Source organism: Pseudorca crassidens, chromosome 5 (genome assembly GCF_039906515.1).
Source record: "Pseudorca crassidens isolate mPseCra1 chromosome 5, mPseCra1.hap1, whole genome shotgun sequence".
NCBI classification, from domain to species: domain Eukaryota; kingdom Metazoa; phylum Chordata; class Mammalia; order Artiodactyla; family Delphinidae; genus Pseudorca; species Pseudorca crassidens.
Window position 1 is genome coordinate 80,599,545 of NC_090300.1, and position 21,543 is coordinate 80,621,087.

At 48.8% G+C, this 21,543-nt stretch overlaps 1 protein-coding gene across 15 annotated transcripts in view; it reads left to right on the forward strand.

The window, feature by feature from the left end:
- Window positions 1-21,543, forward strand: part of MYLK (myosin light chain kinase) — a 265,973-nt gene that overhangs the window by 205,880 nt on the left and 38,550 nt on the right. For all 15 annotated transcript variants that reach the window (XM_067738675.1, XM_067738679.1, XM_067738673.1 and 12 more), the window contains 3 exons: window positions 12,199-12,249; window positions 13,020-13,147; window positions 15,124-15,277. In XM_067738675.1, the coding sequence (XP_067594776.1) occupies window positions 12,199-12,249; window positions 13,020-13,147; window positions 15,124-15,277 (333 nt within the window). The remainder of the gene's footprint in view (window positions 1-12,198; window positions 12,250-13,019; window positions 13,148-15,123; window positions 15,278-21,543) is intronic.

Here is a 21,543-nt window from a genome sequence, read left to right on the forward strand (position 1 = left end):
CTCAGCCTTCAGTGTGACAGGGCAGCCAAAGTGGAATGATAATTTCTCATGGATATTTATTTATTTTTGTCTGTGTTGGGTCTTCGTTTCTGTGTGAGGGCTTTCTCTAGTTGCGGCGAGCGGGGGCCACTCTTCATCGTGGTACGCGGGCCTCTCACTGTTGTGGCCTCTCCCATTGCGGAGCACAGGCTCCAGACGCGCAGGCTCAGTAGTTGTGGCTCACGGGCCTAGTTGCTCCGCGGCATGTGGGATCTTCCCAGACCAGGGCTCGAACCCGTGTCCCCTGCATTGGCAGGCAGATTCCCAACGACTGCGCCACCAGGGAGGCCCTCTCATGGATATTTAACCACTGGGAGCCTCCAATTATCAAAAGTCGACGTTTAATAATAAGTTGTTGACAATGCATAAACAATTCTAAGAAAAACCTGGTGAGAATGGGTTAATGATTTTATCTTCCGAAAGGATTTCTTGGGCCTGTGTTCTATTTAGTTACGGGAAAAAGTCCTCGGGAGAGACATGGGGTCTCATAAGAGCGCCAAGTGCTGGTGAACTGGGTCTGATGCGATTGTTCTCCTCTCCTGGGGGCAGAAGCAGGAGTGCCTGGAGTTCGAGCTGGGAGGTCAGCAGCCTCCTGTCCTCAGCTCTGGTACATCTATTCCGGTGAGATCCCGAGGGAAGTGAGGTGGGGTCAGAGGAGAGCCGTGAAAGAGAAAAACAAACTGGAGACAGTGAGCAGACCCGGGACCTGGGCTCTTTGCCCTGGAGAAGAGAAGGCTGTGGAAAACCCCAGCCAAGCTGTCATCGTGCAGTTCCAGGGCAGGGGCCCTCGACCCTGGCTGCATGTTAGGTTCACCTGGGGAGCATTTAAAACCACTGCTCCCTGCTGCACCCCAGACTAATTAGATCAGAATCTCTGGCAGTGGGATCCCGGCTTCAGTGTATGTTTATGCTCCTGGGCCATTCCAAGGTGCTGTCAGCCAGGTTGGAAACTAGCTGTCCAGAGGGAAGCCCGGTGCCCTGGCACCGCTGGTCTTGAGAAGCAGAACCGGGTCTAACTCTTCTAACTCCATTAAATGTGGAACCACCGCGGGCCCCCGGCCCAGGTCCTCAGGGCATTTCCATCACCTGCCTTTAGGGAGAGAGCAAGATGCTCTGGTGGAGTCTGGGCGCCATGGTTCTTTCCCCTCCGAAGGGTGCAGAGAAGGGGGCTCAGTGGGCAGTGCTGTTCAGAGGAAGGGGCAACTGCAAGTGCTTCATCTCCGTGGCAAACAAACACATTCGTGACTGCATCAACTCCAGCTGACACTGCTTGTCTGCTGAAGGGGAATTTCACTCTGTGTAGAAAGCCTTCACGGTGGAGTTACAGACAGATGTCTTACTCCCAAAAGAATGGAGGTGTGTGTCTCTATGTATAGTAATGGCCATGTTGAATCCCTCTGCCGGCCCACGCCTCCTGGCCCCCATCATCCCAGCCTGTCACTCCCTGGGGCACTGAGAGCATTAGCAGCACTTTTCCTTCGAAACCTGCAGAGTTTCCTGGGTGCCTGTGTACCACTGTGGGGCTTCCTTCCCAGGAGGCTCCTGAGGAGGCAGCTGCCCAGAGATAGGGAATGAAGGGGGTGTCTTTTAGGCCTGCACCCCCAGTTCTTTTCTCACTTTGGGGGATAATTTATATGATTTATCAATTACATAAGTTAAATATGCATGCCTTCTTGTTTCAACATTTTAACTAGTACAGAAGTTTACCAAGTACAATGTGAAAGCCCTCTTTCATCTTACCCCTAATTTCACTCACCTCCTCAAATTAATGCACAATTACTTTTTTCTGAATATTCACATATACACATGCAAATATCTCAGTTGGATTTTTTTCTCACAGAAATGGAATTATGCAGCCTGTACACCTCTGCAACTTGCCTTTTTCTCTTAGCATTGCCGTCCCCAGTCCCAGACATCTCTGTTTCCATGAGAAAGCCCAGATTCTCACGTTGCTGAGTGGTCTGACTGTGTATGTGTGTTCATTTTCATCAAGGGCTGGGAAGTACCTAATCTAAGCAGGAAATCCATCTTTCCTCCAGTGACTGAGGGAAGGCTGAGTGGTTTCCTAGTCAAATAGATGGTGGCCAGATCCCTGTCTGCATGCCCTCCCCTCCCCAGCTCGGATGTTTGGTCCTGTGAGGGAGCTGTCAGGTGTGAAAGTAGAGAATGCTTGTCTACACTGGCCTGAGAGCCCCCAGGGGCACCGCTGCTGCCTAGCTCTGGGGAGCGTGAGGGAAAAGCCAAGCTGATTTGCCCAAACCCAAGGGGCCGGATGAGAGAAAACTGACGAGAGTACAAGTTAACCTGACAGACACCAACTCACAGGTACAGAAGTGAGGAGGGGGTCATCTGGGAAGGTTTGGGGATGAGGGAAACGCTAGGCCAGGTTATGAAAGAGAAGAGGAATGTGGTTTCGTTGAGGAGGAGCTGTAACACTCCTCTTGTGAGGGGAGACTGGAGGGAGGAATGCACAGGTATTATCGTGAGGGCCTCCGATTTAGTCACCTGCCCATCACACAAAACAAGAGTTTTTTGAGCACCCATGCAACAGGCATCATCTTAGCCACTCAATCTATGTCACTTCAGGCAAGTCTTATTCAACTGAGCTACAAATAGTTGTTCCCATTTTACAGATGAGCAAATCTGAGTCTTAGAGAACTAAACTATCTTGCCCAGAGTCTCACAGCTCACAGCTAGTTACATGTGGGCACTGTGAGGGCAACCCTGATCTCCGTTCCTCCCACGCCACCCTGTGCCTTCCATAGTCTCAGGGCCATCCCTTGTGCTGCCCACACAGTGGACACTGTCCACCAGTGGGGACAGAGATCTGCTACCATCAGAGCTGGGGGAGAAGAGTGTGACAGCCGGCGTGCTTCCCTGGATCTTGAGACCTGTCAGGGTCTTTGCTGCATGCCTCTCAATGGGAATTTTTTTCTAACTTTATTTTGATATAATTTCAAATTTACAGAAAAGGTGCAAGAATAGTACAAGAAACTCTTGTACACCCTTTACTTAGATTCATCAATTATTTGCATTTTGTTCCATTGTTTTGTCGTTCTCTGTGTATAAACTCATATATATATACACCATTCATCAAATATTCATATCTATGTATCTATATACACTGTATATATACTATATATACACTATATCTGTTCATATATATTCACCATTCATCATATAGACATATATATACCATTTACAAATAGAGACATCATGCCCTTGATCTCTAAATATCTACTGTGTATCTCCTAAGAACATAACCACAATGCAATTATTAAAATCAGGACATTTAACATTGAACCGATACTGTTTAACCCACGGTCCCATATTCAGTTTTTGTCTATTGTCCCTCTATCCTTTATGGCTGCTTTCCCCCATCTTGATGGGAATTCAGTCTCAGCACTCCTGGAAAACTTTGTGCACTCCTCCAGCCCAGAGTGGGTCGTCTCCCACCTTTGGAGAGAGAACAAGAGAGACGTGCGTGGGCCTGGGGGAGAAGTATCCCCACTGTGACGGGGATGGGGGGCGTGGGTGGACAGCAATACCCTTCCTTGTTGGACCTCCAGATGCCCATTTACTGTGCCCGGTGGGGCAGTGCTCAGGCCCAGGGCATAGCCAAACAAGCCCCTGGGCTGGAGAGCAGGAAATGAACGTATTGGTTCTGCCTCTAATTGAACATGTGGCCTCAGTCAAAGCCCTTCCTCCCTCTGCACCTGTCAAATGGGGACTTTCTCCGACTGACCCCCTAGGCCTTTTCCAGCTCTGACATCAAGACATTCAATAGAATGCTTTTCTTTGGAGTGATACAGCGCAGGTGGGGCTGGCCAACACCCTTTGTATCATCTGGTACATGAAGGGTGGAAGCTCCGGCAAGCATGAACACACAGCAGCAGAGATATCCTGATGGGAAGGAGGCCATGTGCATAGAGTCCAGGCTTAGTGTGTCCAGCTGGAGGGGATCTGACTGGAATTTTGTGTGAGACAGGCATTGATGAGGTTGAAGGATGGTTTGAGAAAATACAGAGAGGCACTGCCAGTGCGATAACAGGCTCAGGGGTTCCTCCTATCAGTCCATAAAGCTGACGGTCATTTAGGAAAGAGATAGAGGAACATCCACAAGGCGCTTTTACAACTAGGGGACAGGAACCAGTGCCTGTCCATCTCTGAAATTTCAGTGCCTGGTGTGAAGTAGGGATATAATAGGTATTTCACTTTTCAAATGTATTTTTGAGTTCCCCTGCTTCTGGGATCTGGGGAGGATACAGCTGAACCACTTTATGTTCCACGCCTGGCCTTGACCTTGAGCTTCACCTCTCGTACCGGTCACTTTGACCTCACTGACTACTATCCCAGATTACGATGCTCTTAGATATCTTGGCTTTGGACTCCTGTATGTGTCTCTCTCTGAACCCCAAAGTCATCTTTGAAAGCGTCTTTGGATATCAAAAGCAGTGTCCAGTTATCCAGAAGATTTTCTCCAGGATCAAATCTTTCTTTTGATCAAACGCTCTCCAGGATTCAGAGGGCTGGAAGGAAATGCTGGAGGGGTTAAGACTTGGCATCGAGACTTGCTTGACAGGGAAAGATATGGGCCCGGGAGAGAAGCGGGACTATTTCCATGAATGTCTTTGAAAGCTGGCACCAACTCCTGGTTACTCCCAACCAAAATACTGGTCTCTGAGGAGTGATGGTGGTCATGCCACCCTCCACCACACCACGCATGTGGACCTGTGCTTCCACTCCCGGGCTGCTACCTCCAGATCCTTCCCAGCTCTTCCATTGTCTCCCACAAGCCAGTTTAATGGCAGGATGGATCCTCCCAGGGAAGGGCCTGGAGGATGCCCATCAAACAACACTGACACTGCTGTCCTGGCCATGCTGGGCTGCCTCTTTCACAACTGTCCTGACGTTCTGTGCCCTGGGGGCTCAGGGCTGGGTGTTTGCGGTAACAAGAGGAGCAGTGTTCCTCTGGAATCTTCTTACGTGACAGCCTTTGCTATGAGGGGATGTGTATAGGAAATTTGCCCAGAGATGTTCATTCTGGGAGAATGACTAATATTTTTCCACAGGTTTGTAAGGAGGGGTTGGAAAGGGCCTAATGTGTGTGGGGGGAGGGAGAGGGACATTGCTGGGGGGGGGGGGGGCGGTTTCAAGTCCTCTGGAGCCCTGAGCCTCCCCCAGTGCAGGACAGTGAGATTCAGCCTTCCATCCCCAGGTCCTCACCTCCACCGTCCTGTTCTGACACAGCCCTGCAGCGTGGGTGCTGTCCCTCCACACGTCACCCAACCCGAGTCCCCTTCGGGAGCTCGTGGCAGAAAGTTAATGCTGATTTTGGGAATTGTGAAGGGTTTGATGTCTATTTTTAGCTAGCTACCTAAAAAAGGAAATGTCCCCGGAGAGGTGGAGATCCAGGAACCTCCCTGTACCCTAGGCTGTTCATGCCACCTCCCCAATTCCCTTTGGCTTTCCATTATCTCAGAACCTTTTGAAGCTGTAAGACCCGCCTTCAGGCTCTGTAAATATCTCCCAATTGCTGGCTCTGATCTTTCTGGAGATCACTGGAGAGAGGGACTCATGTGTCTTCAGATTGAGCAGTCTGGAAACTTCTGTGGGGTGCTGACCTCTGCCCTCCCAGGGCAGAGGAAGGTTCATGAGGCCCGGACTAGGTGGGTGGGGGCAGGCTGGGGCAAAAGCAGAAGATGGATTACCCAGATAATTGGAGGCCAGCCTTCCCAGCCCAGCCCCATGTTTCCCAGAAACCTTCTAAATTCAGTGCTTTGATTTGTGATGTTCTTATTGGGTTGCTTCACTTCTTCCAGCCTCAGTCCCCTGTCTGGGGTAGAAGGCCCAGCACCTGGCAGCTTTGATCTAACTGGTAACAGAGCAAGGGACCTTCTCCTTTTTGTGGAAAGTTGCACAAGGATTCAAGCCAATGGGCTTTATCTCTGAGCATCAGAGCCCAGGGCTGGGTTGGAGTGTTCTCGGGAATTCCCATGTTAACAGAGATCCTCGGGGGTTCCATTTATTCCTTTAAGAGCTGTTTTCAAGCCTGTGCCAGGTACTGAGCTATGCCCTGGGGATACAGAAAATGAACAGGATGGGCCTCGTTCCTGTCCCCAGGGAGCTTGCTGGGGTGTATGCGTGTTGGGGGCAGGTTTCTGCAATTGCAGTGCCTTGTGATGACTACTGATTGAACTGCCTTGGAGGGGCATGGAACCCATCCTGGCAGCAGTGATGCGTGAGCTGAGACCTGTCCCAGAATGTGCAAGAGTCAGCAAAGAGTTGACAGCAAAATCCTGGCATTGCAGAAACTGAAAGGCCTTCAGTGTAGAGTACAGAGCAGTGCCCCCCAGAAGCTGGCACAGGAACCGGCAACATCCACACCCTAGGAAGGTCAGGAATCTGTGTTTTCAGCAAGTCACCCGGGTGATCATCATGCACACTAGATTTTGAGAACCACTGACATTGAGCATACAGGGCATGGGTGAGGGTGTTCCCCAAGAGTTAGAAAGAAGGCTGGGTCTGAAAGTTGGGGACAAATCTTGAAGGCCCTTGTCAGGTGAGTTGGACTTGATCCTAAGAGGCAGTTGGCAGCCACTGGAGAGGTTTCAACAGTGGAGTGACATCAGACTTGCATTTGAGAAAGACCATTTTGGCCACTGAGTGATGGATGTATTAGTGTGGGGAAAGGGGACCAGAGGTCTAGGAGGTGGTACAGTTAGGACTAGAATGGTGACAGTGGGGATGTGGAAGTGGGACCAAGGAGGTTATCTTGTTGATGGAATTGAAAGATGTCAGCTCATGACCGGATATGGGCAGGGAGGGGGCCTTGGGAGAAATGGGGATGAGAAGCAGTATGGGGAGAAGAACCTGGATTTGGTTTTAGATGTGTTGGGTTTGCCGTATGTGCCTAGGGAAATGGTGTCAGGTAGTGGGATGTATGGGTGGGCCCAGGAGAGAGGTCTGGGCTCCAGGAAAAATGAGGGCAGCAGAAAGAGGGATAAAAAAAAGGAACTCAGAGGGCTTCCCTGGTGGCGCAGTGGTTGAGAGTCTGCCTGCCGATGCAGGGGACACGGGTTCGTGCCCTGGTCTGGGAAGATCCCACATGCCGCAGAGCGGCTGGGCCCATGAGCCACGGCCGCTGAGCCTGTGCGTCCGGAGCCTGTGCTCCGCAACGGGAGAGGCCACAACAGTGAGAGGCCCGTGTACCGCCAAAAAAAAAAAAAAAAAAAGGAGAGGGAGGACACTCTGCCCTCCTTGCCTCACCCTGTGTCTGAGGTTTGCAAAGATGGTTGGATTTTATTTTCCTTCTATGATACTCCTCTCTGGCAATGGCTAGCACAGAAAGTTTGGGGTGCTGGAGAAGGGGGTGAGGGACAAAGGGCTGACAGCAATAATAAGATAATAAGAAGGGTGCATCCAGAGGAAAAGAAACTAGTTAGTGACCCAAGAAGTACTGAGAGCTTGGGCATCTGGACCAGCAAGAATTTTCCTTCTACTAAGGACCTGAACTGGGGAAGGAGCTTCAGGTGCAGCATGAGCGACCTCGTGTAGGTATAAAGCTGACCTGAGCAACAGTGTGGAGACTAAACAGGTGAAGGAAAGTACAGAGCAGTCCTCTGGGGATGTGTTTGGGGAAGAAAGGTGAATGGGTGGTAGGGCTGGTGTTAGAGCTTGCACTTTATTGCTATACCTTCTTTACAATGTAGCTTAATTCTTTACAGCAAATTTTATTTATTCTTCCCACAGTCTTTGAATGAGGAAACTGAAGCTCCAAGAGGTTAAATAACAGGCTATAAGTCACACAGCTTAGGAAGTAACAGGGCAGTATTCAAACCCAAGTCCAGTGCCAGAGCCTACACCCACTGCATTTCTGCAAAGGGACAGAGAAAGGTTTCAAGGACCTGGTTTGAGGACGGGGCAGATTGTCAGCTGGAGTTAAGAGGAAACAGGAGGAAAGCAGCCATACACTGGGCAGCAAGAGGGTTAAGTCCTGTTTCTCACTTGGCCACATGTCGTTTTATAAACCCAGCAAGTCATCTGACTTTTATTCAAATCCATCTCCTTTTTCATGAAATGGAAACAACGTGAAGTGCCCTGCTTGTGTTTGGTTGGGGTAAGAACCCAGTGAGAAAAAGGATGATGACATCATGGGTTAGAAACTCAACTTGCTGAGTCTAGCTCTCTACGAGAAACCAGGATTAGAATCCAGTGACTCTGCTTCCTAATCCATTAAATATGTTCTCCTAAGCACAGAACGCAGTTAATGGATTTCAGCAGATGGTCCTATAAAATATGTATAGAAGAGGATACAGAACACTGTTAATGTTTCAAATAGTTGTTACTGATAGGAACCAAACCAGTTTCAAATGCTAACCAATTCAAACAGGAGGCGCTCGAAATTTGTAGAACTACCATAAAACTTTGGCCTTCAATCTTATTTAACTGAAACATAGAAATATTGCTATTAGTTCAGGCTCTACTTCTGGCCAGGTAGGTTTACCCAGAGCCCCCAAGAATAGTATAGGGGGGCACTTTGGAGTCATCTGCTTTCACTTTGTGCCCTTCCTTGCCTTCTGATTAACTCCTAGCCCACCACTCCAGGGGCTGGCAGTCTCCTTCCCTGCCCCCAGAGCTCATCCGCAGCTACAGTGTGCTAGGGCTGCCATAACAAAGTACCGCAGACTGGAGGACCTAAACATCAGAAATGTATTGTCTCACGGTTCTGGAAGCTGGAAGTCTGAGATCAGGTGTCAGCAGGTTTGGTTTCTCCTGAGGCCTCTCTCCTTGGCCTGCAGGTGGCGGGCTTCTTGCCTCACACGGCCCTTTTTCTGCGTGTGCATCCCTGATGTCTCTCCGTGTGCCCAAATTTCCTGTTCTTATAAGGACACCAGTCGGTTTGGATGAGGGTCCACCCTAACATCCTCCTTTTAATTTGATCACCTCTTTAAAGTTCCTGTCTCCAAATATAGTCATATTCTGAGGTATTGGGGGCTAGGGCTTCAACATATGAACTGCGGGGGACACCACTCAGCCCATAACAACAGCCCTCCACACAGTTCCTCTGAAGAGATGGCTTTCCCGCTCCCAGGAGGTCAGATCCCGGCTCTGGTAGGAGCCCCTCTTTCCTTCCCTTGAGGGCTGCTCTCTTCCAGTTGTGCCGTCTCCCTTCCAGCTGCCCTGGATGCAGGGAAGCAGGGGCTTTGTGGCTCGGCCAATTCTGAGGGTTCCGTATCCCATCCAGTATGCACTCCCGAGGGATCTGGCTTTCCCCGGCTCTTCCCTGCCAGCGTCTCTGCGCTCTTCCTCTCCACCTAGTCCTAGCCTTCTGCTTTCACACCTGTTCTCTTCTCTCTCACCTTGGAAGAAACGTTAGCTTGACATTTCCTCTTCTTCACCTGCTTCTCTTTGTCCCTTTCACCTCCAGAATTCTTGATGGATTAGTTGACTCCCTAGCTGTGTCCTTGAGAATCTACTCTAGAGCAACTTCTGACCCCACCATCCCACACAACCTGCCCTCTCAAATACCACCCATCACCTGATGCTGGTCGTATCCTCCCAGTACCCATCCTCCTCCACCCTGGGTTTCAGGAACAGTCCTTCCACAGCCCCTCTCCTTCAGCCCAGCTCCTCCCTGAGAGTATCAGCTCAGATCAGACCCTGGCCCTTTCTCATCTTTCACTGTACTCTTTTCCCCAAAGAACTGACCCATCCTCACAGTTTCCATTAATGATTGCATGTTGGATCCTAAAATCTTTGTCGTTCAGCTTCCACCAACTATCTCTAGAATTCTGATCCTGGGCTTCTAGCCAATACACAGATTAAACTCTTTCATCGACCACATTCTCTTGAGCCAAGCCAAACTCCTCATCTTTCACTCCTAGATTCCACGTTCCATCGATAAAATTTTTCCCATTTATTCAAGGAAGATGTCCCTGAGAAATCTTTGTTCCTCCCTCTTGTTTAGCCCCGGAATTCTTTTAACTTTTCTTCCATCTCTTATTTGTATTTTCTTTTCTGCTGCCTTTGCCAAGGCTGGACCTTGATGTGTTTCTCCTAAGAGTATGGCAATAGCCTCCTAATTGGATATTCTTGTGCCCTGGAACTAGAAAGACCTCCAGGGGTCCTCTAGCCCAGTTGGACTGCCGTTTGTGTTAGGACTTCCTGTTACTCAGGACAGAGACCTAACTCTCAAACTTGACATTCTAGACCAGCACTGTTCAATAGAACTTTCTGTGATGATAGCAGTGCTCTCTGTCTACACAATATGGAAGCCACTAAACATGCATGGCTATGAGCACTTGAAATGTGACTAGTGTGACCGAGGAACTGAATTTTTTATCTTCTTTAAATTGTCACGCCATCTTCGTGCCACTGCTCTCTGAAACCAGCCCTGTGCTCCAGCCACCCTCCACCAAACATCACCCTGACTCTCTACTCTGAGTCACTCGGTTCCTGATCAATGGGGCTCTTCTCTCCAGGTTAGATCATCTCGAGTCCTCAGGTCCACCCTGTGTCGCACCTCCCAGCCATCTCCTCAACAGACACTGCTTTCTCTTTCTTCATTTGAACAACTACATCATGTTGGCTGGATAAAACATTGTTTAACTTTCTGTTTAACTTTTATTTTGAAATAATTTCAGAACTATGGAAAAGTTGCAAAAATAGTACAAATATTTCTTGTATACCCTTCATTCACATTCTTCAAATATTAATGTTTTATCATTTTTGCTTTATCATATGTTCTCTCTCTTTCTCTTCCTCTATTTTTCAACCTCTCTTTCCTTCTACTTCTTCACAAACACATATACACGTATACATACACACGTACACATTATTGTTTATGAACAGTTTGAAAGTAAGTTGCACATGTGGTATCCTCTATACCTCAATACCTCAGTATATATTTCCTAAAAACAAGGACAATCTATTATAAAACCACAGCTATTTGATATAGTGTGGTTAGGGAGGATCTCACTGGTTAAGCAGCTCTTTCCCATTTTTCATATTATAATTTACATACAGTACAATTCACCCATTCTGTTGCACAGTTCTTGACAAATGCGTATAGTCCTGTAACTACCACCACGACCAAGATATGGTTTCTACACCTTAAAATATGTCCTGTGCCCCTTAGTAGTCAACCCCTCCCCACCCACCTTTTCTCTGTCCCTACAGTTTTGCCTTTTCTAAAATGTCCTACAAATAGAATTATACAGTACACAGCCTTTGAGTCTGACTTCTTTTAGCAGAAGAGAAAGATAAATCATTGAGATCCATTCATGTTGTGTATATCAGAAGTTTGTTCCTTTTTATCGATGAGTGGTATTTCCTTGTATGACTGTACCACAGTTCATTCATTCTCCAGTTGAAGGACATTTGGATAACTTCTAGTTTTTGGCAATCACAAATAAACCCACTACAAACATTCATATACAGGTGTCTGTGTGCATGTAGGTTTTCATTTCACTTGGGTAAGTACGTTAGATGACTTTTGAACAAAGTCCTGAAAGAAATATGAAAATAAGCTATGAAGATAGCTTATTACATATTCGCCATATTGCTATTTAGACAAATGAATAGGTTAGTGTGGCAAAACTGGTCTGTCTGGGTCAGTTTTCTTATGTGAGTCATTTGGAGAATGGGGTGGGGTAAGAATGAAGGAGACCATTGGTTTGTTCATTCATTTGTTTGTTCATTCATTGATCCATTCAACAAACATTAAAAAAATAAAAGCCACGGTCCACAGTCTGTGACCCAAAGGAAGCCTGAGACCCTTGGATCCACACCAAGGACTAAATTTAGTCAGTTTATCTGACATAATTTCCCTTATGAGTTTCCTGAAAGGGTAAGAGAAGAGTTAGTGAGTTTGGGGTTATCATCATAGAAATGGACAATGGAAGCTTAAGCATTTTTCAGAGTTTTTATCTCCCTGGAGGCTCCGGGGACCCCTCCAGAGGCCCTGTTGAGAAGTGGTATTCAGTCGCTCATGAGGTTGTCCATGTGCGACTGCAAGGTCTCCAGAAAGACATATTCAAGGGAGGGCTCCGTCTGGATGAGGGGCCAGTGGATCAGACTGTGCCCTCCTAGGATTCAGGAGCCTTGTAAAAAAAAAAAATAATAACAGAAAATAACCTGTGAACTTCTTTGTTTCAGGTGATGCAACTGTGAAAAAGAAACCTGCCCCCAAGACACCTCCGAAGGCAGGTAATTGGTCACAGCAACATTTGCGGGCGAGGGAGTCATCTGCTTTGAGGGGTTTACCCTTTGCTCTGCTAGACTGACCACTGGGGATGTGGTCCCACCCCGCTCCCCGATTCAAGCCCTGCATTATTCAGGCTGAAATTTCCCCAAGAGTCTCTGTACACCTTGGTCCCCCACCCTCTTCCACTACTTGCCTTTTCTCCTGCTTCTCTGGTATGGACAGCATCACACGATACTGGTGACTTTCCCATCCCTGCTGTGAAATCCTGCTCACCTCTCTGTCCTCCAGTCTGCCCCTTACCGAGATAATCCACTTTGTGCTGTTTTCATGCTCTGCTCTGTATGTCCCTGTGATAGGAAACCCTGTCTGTTTTCCATGGAAAGACATTTGAGGATATGAACCATATTGAGCCTGTCAGCCAGGGTGACCTGGAGGTTAGAAGGCAAGATGCTTTGTAACTAATAAAGGAGTAAGGTCACAGATTCAAAAAATTAGGGTAAGGCACAAATTCCACAACAACCAACGAACGGAGAATCATGCCTTATAAATTGTGTGGGTCACTTCTGAGGGAATCAGGATCAAGAGACCAACAAACCTAGCAGATCCGTCAGCCCAGGTGTCTGAAGCAGTGGTCATTGCTCAGTCTTACCCTGAAGGTTCCGGAAGGTGAGAGAGGAGCAACAGACCAATGTGGCTGGCAGCGTCGAATGAGATTAGAATGTCTGAGGCTCCCTCCTCCTTGGAGCTCACTCTCTCCCTTGTCCTCCCCCAGCCGTGCCCCCTCAGATCATCCAGTTTCCTGAGGACCAAAAGGTGCGTGCAGGAGAGCCTGTGGAGCTGTTGGGTAAAGTGGCCGGCACCCAGCCCATCACCTGCACCTGGATGAAGTTCCGAAAGCAGGTCAGTAACAGAGGGCAGTGGCCCGAGAACAGCCCACACAAGTTCCAGAGCCATCGTGGGCCGAAAGGGATGAGAAATGCTGTGATGAAGGGCAGCATCGCTGCTCATCACAGGGGCCTGAGAAATGGGAGAGCCCCTCACACCCCTGTCACCCACCCACCAAATCTGAGCTCTTAATAACCTTTTCTTCTACATCTAGCAAGGATGCCTGTTTTATAGACAATTTGTGTGATAGAGAAGAATATGAAGGAGAAAACAGAAACCACCTATGGCCCCCACCTGATTTGGGTATCTCTGTCTAGAATTCTACTTGGAGTCAGGAAAATCGAACCAGTGACCTAAATGACCTCTCAGACTCTAGAGCTTTCTGTGATTCTGTGCCAGCTCACTGAACCCTATCTGTGGCGACCACTTAAACTTACCACATGCTGGAGAGATAAAAGTGCACCTGAGTATTTGAGTAGATCAGTTGTACGTTAAACAGAATTTTGGCTTACTGACCCAGAAATCTAACTTCCATTTATAACAACAGTCCTAGAGGAAAATGTTTGAATTTCCAAACCACCAGTTCCTTTTAGAGAAACTTGGGGAGCCTGGCCATTTTTCTGATCCCACGTTGGTAGTGTGTGCCCATGTGCCTGATGAGCAGGGGCCCCAGACCGGCAGGCTGGCCCTGGATCAGGACCTCTACAGAAGGTGTGATGACTTCTTCTGAGCCCTCTGTTGCTCTATTTCCAACCCATTCAAATTGTCCTAAGGCCCAGAGGTGGGAGGCTAGTACTGGGGAAGAAAGAAGAGTTGGACTCAAAAGATGAAGAAGAGAAGCTGGCCTTATCCCAAAGCATGTTTGCTTGGGTTTTGTCTGGGCTAGTGGTGTCTGAAGTAAGATGGAATCTCAACCCTCTTCAGAGACATTGAGCCAAGTCCCAGCTCCATCCAACAGAACTTTCTGTAGTGATGTAACTGTACCATGTCTGTTATCCAGTAGAGTAGCCACTAACCATATGTGGCTATTGAACACGTGAAGTGTGACTAGTGCAACTGAGGAACTGAATTTTATACTTCAGTTAATTAAAAATTGTTGTAACAGCTTTGTTGAGATATAATTCACACACCATAAAATGCATCCTTTTAAAGTGTACATATATTCACAAGGTTGGGCAACCATAACGATTTTCTGATTCCAGAACATTTTTATCACCTCGAAAAGAAACCCCAGACCCATTCGTAGTCATTTCTCCCCTTCCCCCAGACCCTGGCAATCTCTCACCTGCTTTCTGTCTCTTTGGATTTGCCTATTCTGGGCATTTCATATAAATGGAATCATACAATATGTGTTCTTTTGTGTCTGGGTTTTTTCACTTAGCGTTACGTTTTCAGGGCACATCCATGATGTAACATGAACCAATATTTTATTCCTTGTTATGGCCAAATACTATTCCGTTTTCTGGATGTACCACATTTTGTTTATCTGTCCATCCGTTGATGGACATTTGGATGATTTGCCACTCAACTAAAATTTGAATAGCCACATCTGGCTGGTGACTGTGGTATTTGATGGCACAGAAGAGGTCAGAACCCACTGGGTGGGCTTTGTAAGTGACTTTGATCAAATCTGTTCTCCCACCATCCCATCCCAGAGCAGTGGAGGGGGCTGGAATGTGCCCTGTTTCCGGTCTGGAGCAGAGAGTGACAGCTCACTCCCGGCCACCAGACCCTGCTCAGTACCCTCCCTGCTTGTCCCAGATCTCGACCCTGTCAGGGCAGCTTGGCTCTAGATGCAGGAGAGGGGGAAGCTCAGAGTCTAGACCTTAGGGGGTCTTCCCCACTTAGGGGGAAGCTCAGAGCCCAGACAAGACCAGCCCCACACAGCTCGGGCAGCTGTATCCACATCCCCAGGGGTGAGGAGTGTGGGTCGGAGCCCCCTTCCTTTCTGGCTCAAAGTCTCCAGTGCCTGCCCCCACTCTCTGTCCCAGATCCAGGAGAGTGAGCACATCAAGGTGGAGAACAGTGAGAACGTCAGCAAGCTCACCATCCGGGCTGCACGCCAGGAGCACTGTGGCTGCTACACTCTGCTGGTGGAGAACAGGCTGGGCAGCAGGCAGGCCCAGGTCAACCTCACCGTTGTGGGTGAGTCTGGGGATGGGGCGTAGGGAAGGCGGGATGATGGACTTCCAGGCCTCATCTCCCGGGGCCGCTGCTTCAGCACGCGTTCCCTCTGCCCACAGGCTCCCTTTCTCCCCGCTCTCCCACTCCCTGCTCTCACACTGTTGCTGCCTTTCGTGCTTGTTGAGAATCCCAGACCTTGCACACACAGCGTTTTCCTCTTCCTATGAATCCCCTCCCAGTTTCCCTTTCTAGCCAGACTCTGAGCTCTACCACTCCAACTCTCTCCAGCTAGCCCCTGTGACCCCTTCTCCCCCTGGTCCACTGCCTGCCCCCAACCCCAGTCCCCTCGCAAACCCTCACCTTGAATCAGTGCTGCCTTTCAACTTCACTGCCGCTCTGCCTGAGTTCAGGGCACGGCAGAGAGACCACATCAATCTGCAGACTCAGTGCTGGGCTCTGTCAATGTCCAGGCTCAGCCAGGGCGTCAGCGCTGGTCAGTGCCCTCTCCCACACCCTGAGACAGCCATTCCTCGAGACCCCCTACCCTGCAGGCCTTGGCCACTGGCCTCTCTGAGAAATAGGAGGCATCAGGCATGAACTTGCTTAGCTTGGTGGTCCCACACCTGCAGGCGTCTCTCTATCTGTCCCCGTGCTGACTCCACCCTCCAGGCTCTGGGTGTTGCCCACCTTTCTCCTGTGCTCCGGACCCCAGGCTCTTGAGGGCTCCAACCCCCGCCACCCCCATTCTCTTCAACTTCTCCCCAATTTCTCCCATAAATGTTGCCAGGACTCTCCCATCGTCGCCATGCGCACAGGCACGCATAACTCCTGCAGTATCTCGTCTCACTCTGGCCACCCTAGCATCTTTCTCCTGCTCTCTCTTCACAGCCAAACCCTCTGAAAGAGCCAGTCTCTCCTCTGAGTCTCCTTCTTCACCTCCCTGGCAACAATCTTCAACTCCCTGTAGCCTCACCCCCAGGCCCCATTAGTCTTCTGGGACTGCTCTTCTGAGGTCACCTTGCCCTCCTAATCCCCAATCCACTCCCTTTTTCTTATCTCCTACATCCCAGGATTGAGTTCAGAGTCTGTCTTCAGACTGATTGTCAAGGTCACTTTTTCCTCTCCGTCTCAATCACTGTGTTTTTCATGCCCTGGTCAACTCTCTCTTGAAATATCAAACTAGCTTCCTAACTGGCCTCCTACTGTCCGTCATGCTCAGCCCACTGCCCCCCCACACACACGTGGCAGGCGTTCAGGACAGCGAAGGAGCAGCAGATGGATAGCAGGCTGGTCCTAGAGCACTTTCGGGCCTTCATACGTGGTGCACACGAAAGCTTTTCACCTGGTGTTCTTTTTTTTTTTTAACATCTTTATTGGAGTATAATTGCTTTACAATGGTGTGTTAGTTTCTGCTGTATAACAAAGTGAATCAGCTATACATATACATATGTCCCCATATCTCTTCCCTCTTGCGTCTCCCTCCCTCCCACCCTTCCTATCCTACCCCTCTAGGTGGTCACAAACCACCGAGCTGATCTCCCTGTGCTATGCGGCTGCTTCCCACTAGCTATCTATTTTACGTTTGGGAGTGTATATATGTCTATGCCACTCTCTCACTTTGTCCCAGCTTACCCTTCCCCCTCACCGTGTCCTCAAGTCCATTCTCTAGTAGATCTGTGTCTTTATTCCTGTCCTGCCCCTAGGTTCTTCATGACCATTTTTTTTTTTTTTAGATTCCATATATACGTGTTAGCATACGGTATTTGTTTTTCTCTTTCTGACTTACTTCACTCTGTATGACAGACTCTAGGTCCATCCACCTCACTACAAATAACTCAATTTCATTTCTTTCTATGGCTGAGGAATATTCCATTGTATATATGTGCCTCATCTTCTTTATCCATTCATCTGTCGATGGACACTTAGGTTGCTTCCATGTCCTGGCTATTGTAAATAGAGCTGCAGTGAACATTGTGGTACATGACTCATTTTGCGGTACGTGGGCCTCTCACTGTTGTGACCTCTCCCGCTGCGGAGCACAGGCTCCGGACACGCAGGCTCAGCGGCCATGGCTCACAGGCCCAGCCACTCCGCGGCATGTGGGATCTTCCCGGACCGGGGCACAAACCCACGTCCCCTGCATCGGCAGGCGGACTCTCAACCACTGTGCCACCAAGGAAGCCCCATGACTCATTTTGAATTATGGTTTTCTCAGGGTATATGCCCAGTAGTGGGATTGCTGGGTCGTATTGTAGTTCTATTTTTAGTTTTTTAAGGAACCTCCATCCTGTTCTCCATAGTGGCTGTATCAATTTACATTCCCACCAACAGTGCAAGAGGGTTCCCTTTTCTCCACACCCTGTCCAGAATTTATTGTTTCTAGATTTTTTGATGATGGCCATTCTGACTGGTGTGAGGTGATACCTCACTGTAGTTTTGATTTGCATTTCTCTAATGATTAATGATGTTGAGCATCCTTTCATGTGTTTGTTGGCAATCTGTATATCTTCTTTGGAGAAATGTCTATTTAGGCCTTCTGCCCAGTTTTGGATTTCACCTGGTGTTCTTTGATCTGATCCCCTTTCTTTAGTTTCCTTAGGTCAGGAGTTTTATCTCTGGGAAGGCCAGTGGACCAGAGGCTCAGGGAATAGGTTTCTCATCTATAAAAGACAGGAGAGACCCTTGACCCCCTCACTCTCTGTGGTGACTCCTATTTTAATTGTCTCCTCCTGGAGTCAGGAACACTTTGGGGGGGGGGGATTGGTGCTATTGATCCGGTTCGCCTTTCCACTTAGACCGGAACCTGAAGTATTGATTTGGTGCCACGCCCCGCCCGTCGGCTGGTAGCAGTTTCCAGTTTTCCTTGGTGTTCTCTCTCATCTGCTCCTGCTGGGGGAACGTTAGGGTCAAGTCCATGGAACTGCCTTTCTGTGGCCAGCGCCCCCTGCCCCCACGCTCCCCACGGTGCCCCCCACTCCCCTCCCCCATCACCACCATACGGGCTGCAGTTGTAGCCTTTTATGGTTGAGTTTCTCATTCTCCTCGGCCGGTGCTGACAGGGCCATTGGCGTGGCTGTCCGCCAGCTGGCAGGAGCGGCATGTTAAATGCCGTCCTGGGAGGGGAATGGAATGGAGGGGAAGGGCTTTCTGTCTGCTTCCCCCTTGGAAAGCTAAGAATAGAATTGCTCAATAAAATGAGGACTCGCGTTGATGGGTACAGCAAATCCGCATTCATTCAGAGCCTGGGGATTTAGAATCAGTCCAAAGTAAATCTGGATGAAGCCCAGGTTTACCTGCATGTCTCTAGCGACATCTGTGTATTATCTGATCAGGGTTGATTAAGTAAATGTAAAATGTAAATGAGATGAAACAGGAATTGTTTGGCCTACTCCAGACAGTTACAAGCCCTTTGGAAGCATCCACTTGTAAGCCAGCTAAATAAGGCCAGTTTAGCACAACTTGTACTAATTAGCGGTAAATGTCTCTTCTTGTATGTTTTTTAAAGTGCCCCTTTCTTTTCAGATAGTCTCTGACTCCTATTTTTTTAAATGATGATAAAAATTAGCCTTTCCCTGGCCTTCCCTGGTGGTGCAGTGGTTAAGAACCCACCTGCCAACGCAGGGAACACAGGTTCGAGCCCTGGTCCGGGAAGATCCCACATGCCGCGGAGCAACTAAGCCCATGTGCCACAACTACTGAGCCTGTGCTCTAGAGCCCGCGAGCCACAACTACTGAGCTTGCACGCCACAACTACTGAAGCCCACGTGCCTAGAGCCCGTGCTCCACAACAAGAGAAGCTACCACAACGAGAAGTCCGCGCACCGCAAGGAAGAGTAGCCCCCCCTCGCCACAACTAGAGAAAAGCCCGCGCACAGCAGCGATGACCCAACACAGCCAAAAATAAAAAAATAAATACATAAATTCATTCAAAAAAATTAGTCTTTCCTTCAGTTACTTTAAATGAGTGATGTTTAGCTATTTTGAAGGCTAATTATTATTATATGTTAAGAGATAGTGCAGGGATTTGTGATGCGCAGAGGACCTCTGCCCACGAGTGGGCCTCCAGCCTCAGCCTCGGAGGGGTGAGGGAGGGGCCTCTCGGGCAGGAGAGAGCAGCTGGACCCAGATGAAGTCCTTCATGCGACTTGTCCAACACAAGAAAAACAGGCCACTCTGCGTATCTTTAAAGGAGAAAAACAAAGCAGAGAGGATCCCAGATACCCAGTAATCCCCCAATGCTCTCTGAGCTTGGAACTTGCATGATTTTTAAGGGCAGGAGATTTCTCATCGTAATGCTTGGCTTGGGCTTAAGCAAGATGCATTCTTGATCTTATTCAGCCTGATAGCTGGGAAAATAACAGGCCCCTGGAGTGAGGGTTCAGAGACCTTTTAAAATCTCCTCTTGGCTCCGTCACTGGCCAGCTGGGTATTCTTGGTAAGCAAAGTGCCTTGCCTAATCCCGAAGGGCCGGGCTTACCCAGATAGATAACCTGGGGGCCCTTGCAGCCCTGCCATTCTCTCAAAGCTGCAGGTGGCTGCTGAGGTGCCAGTGGAGGGAGGACCAGGTGGGCAGAGGCCCAGTCACAGACCATCTTCAAACACACAGGCACGCAGGGACTGCCAGCGCAGTTACTCCAGAGAAGCAGCAGAGATGAGATCCTCCGTTTTCCCAGGAGTGAGAACATTTGCTGGAGAGAAAATCCTGGAACTGGTACCATCGGAGCCCCTTCCTTTAGACTCAGCGTTTCCCATTCTGCTAGTCAAGTCTCCAGGGAGCCACGAAAGAATTCCAAGGAAGCATGGAGCTCGGGGCCCCGGACACTGAGCCCGCCTGGCCTTTGCCAGGCCATGCCCAGGCCTCCCTCCCAGACTGAGTGCGTCTGTTTCTTTGGCCCTGAGAGCAGGCTGTTCTGAGGACGTCTATTCTGTCCTGAGGGTTTTCATCCCCAGCTCATCCGGCCTCCATGTGGAGCGCCGTAGGTTGGAAAGAACAGAAAGCATCAGGCTCAGCCCGTGGCTCCCGGGGCAGGCATGCGGGTGGGGCCTCCTAATCTCCTATGACTTCAAACTTGCGTCTGTTCTGAACTCCTTAACATGGCATCAAATTCCTTGAAAGCATTGAGGTTTCACTTTGAATTAAAGCCACCCTCCCCAAACTTTGCATCTTCTCTCATGCTGCAGGCAGTGACATATGTCCTGTGTCAGTTCTCTCTCTTTTAGCCAAGAGACTAAATTTGGAACAGGGTAGGGGATTAATAGTACCTCTTCCAAAATACCCATTTCTCCAAGTTTTCTTTTCTTGGCCAAAGCAGTAGGGGAGAATATCAGTCAGTGGAGTGTATCTGTATTCGTCCTCTCAAACTACAGGACATTTAACGTGTCCAGTCGGTTTTCCAGGCATTTCCTTTGAGGGAGGGAGGCAGGGAGTCTGTCCTTCATCTTTCTTTAGGCCTTTTGACTTCCTTAGCTGGGTCTTGAGAGGACTTGAACCACTTGCCTGTAAGAGAGTTTAGAGTAATAAACATCTTAGCCAACACCAGAGATATTTCTAAAAAGACCAACATATCTTTCAGAACAAACAGTTTTTCTAAGAGAACATATTGAACAACCCGTGAAAGTGGTTCCATCATAGGAGGCCTCCAGCGTGACTGCCACCGGTGGGGAGTGGCTGTCACAGTCCCAGAGTCATTCTAGGGCGAGTCAGCCCAGGCTGGGGTTGCTGGGTATGGATGGCTTCCGGGCAGTGCGTCCTTGGCTGGATGTAGAAGCAGCAGGGCTTGGGGGAGGGGGAAATGAGTATGTGTGTGTATATGTATATGTGGGTGTGGATGTGTGTATAGGTATATATGTATGTGTTTGTGTGTGTGTGTGTGTGTATGTATAGGTGTGTGTGCATGCATGGACGCATACACAGGCAGAATGTTCTTTTTCTTCTCAATATGCTTAAGTCATTTGCAGGGATTTTCTTTGGCCTTCCTACCTTGCTGAGGGGAAGGAGAGTAGAAATCAAGTACTTTTACCTGGGTTTGCTTATTTGATGCTTGCAAAACCCCTAAGAGGTAGATATATATTAACCCCATTTTCCAAATGAAAAAGACAAACTTGTCCTGGAAGTTAAGGAATTAGCTGGAATTCACATAGCTTATAAATTCACAGAGCATAAAACATGGCTTTTAATTGCCAGTTTGGGGAGCTCTAGGACTCAGATGGTCTTGGAGGAGATGAAGGCTTAGTGAACACTGGTATCTGTAACTAAACCAACCACCTGCAGAGACTAAATCTGAAGA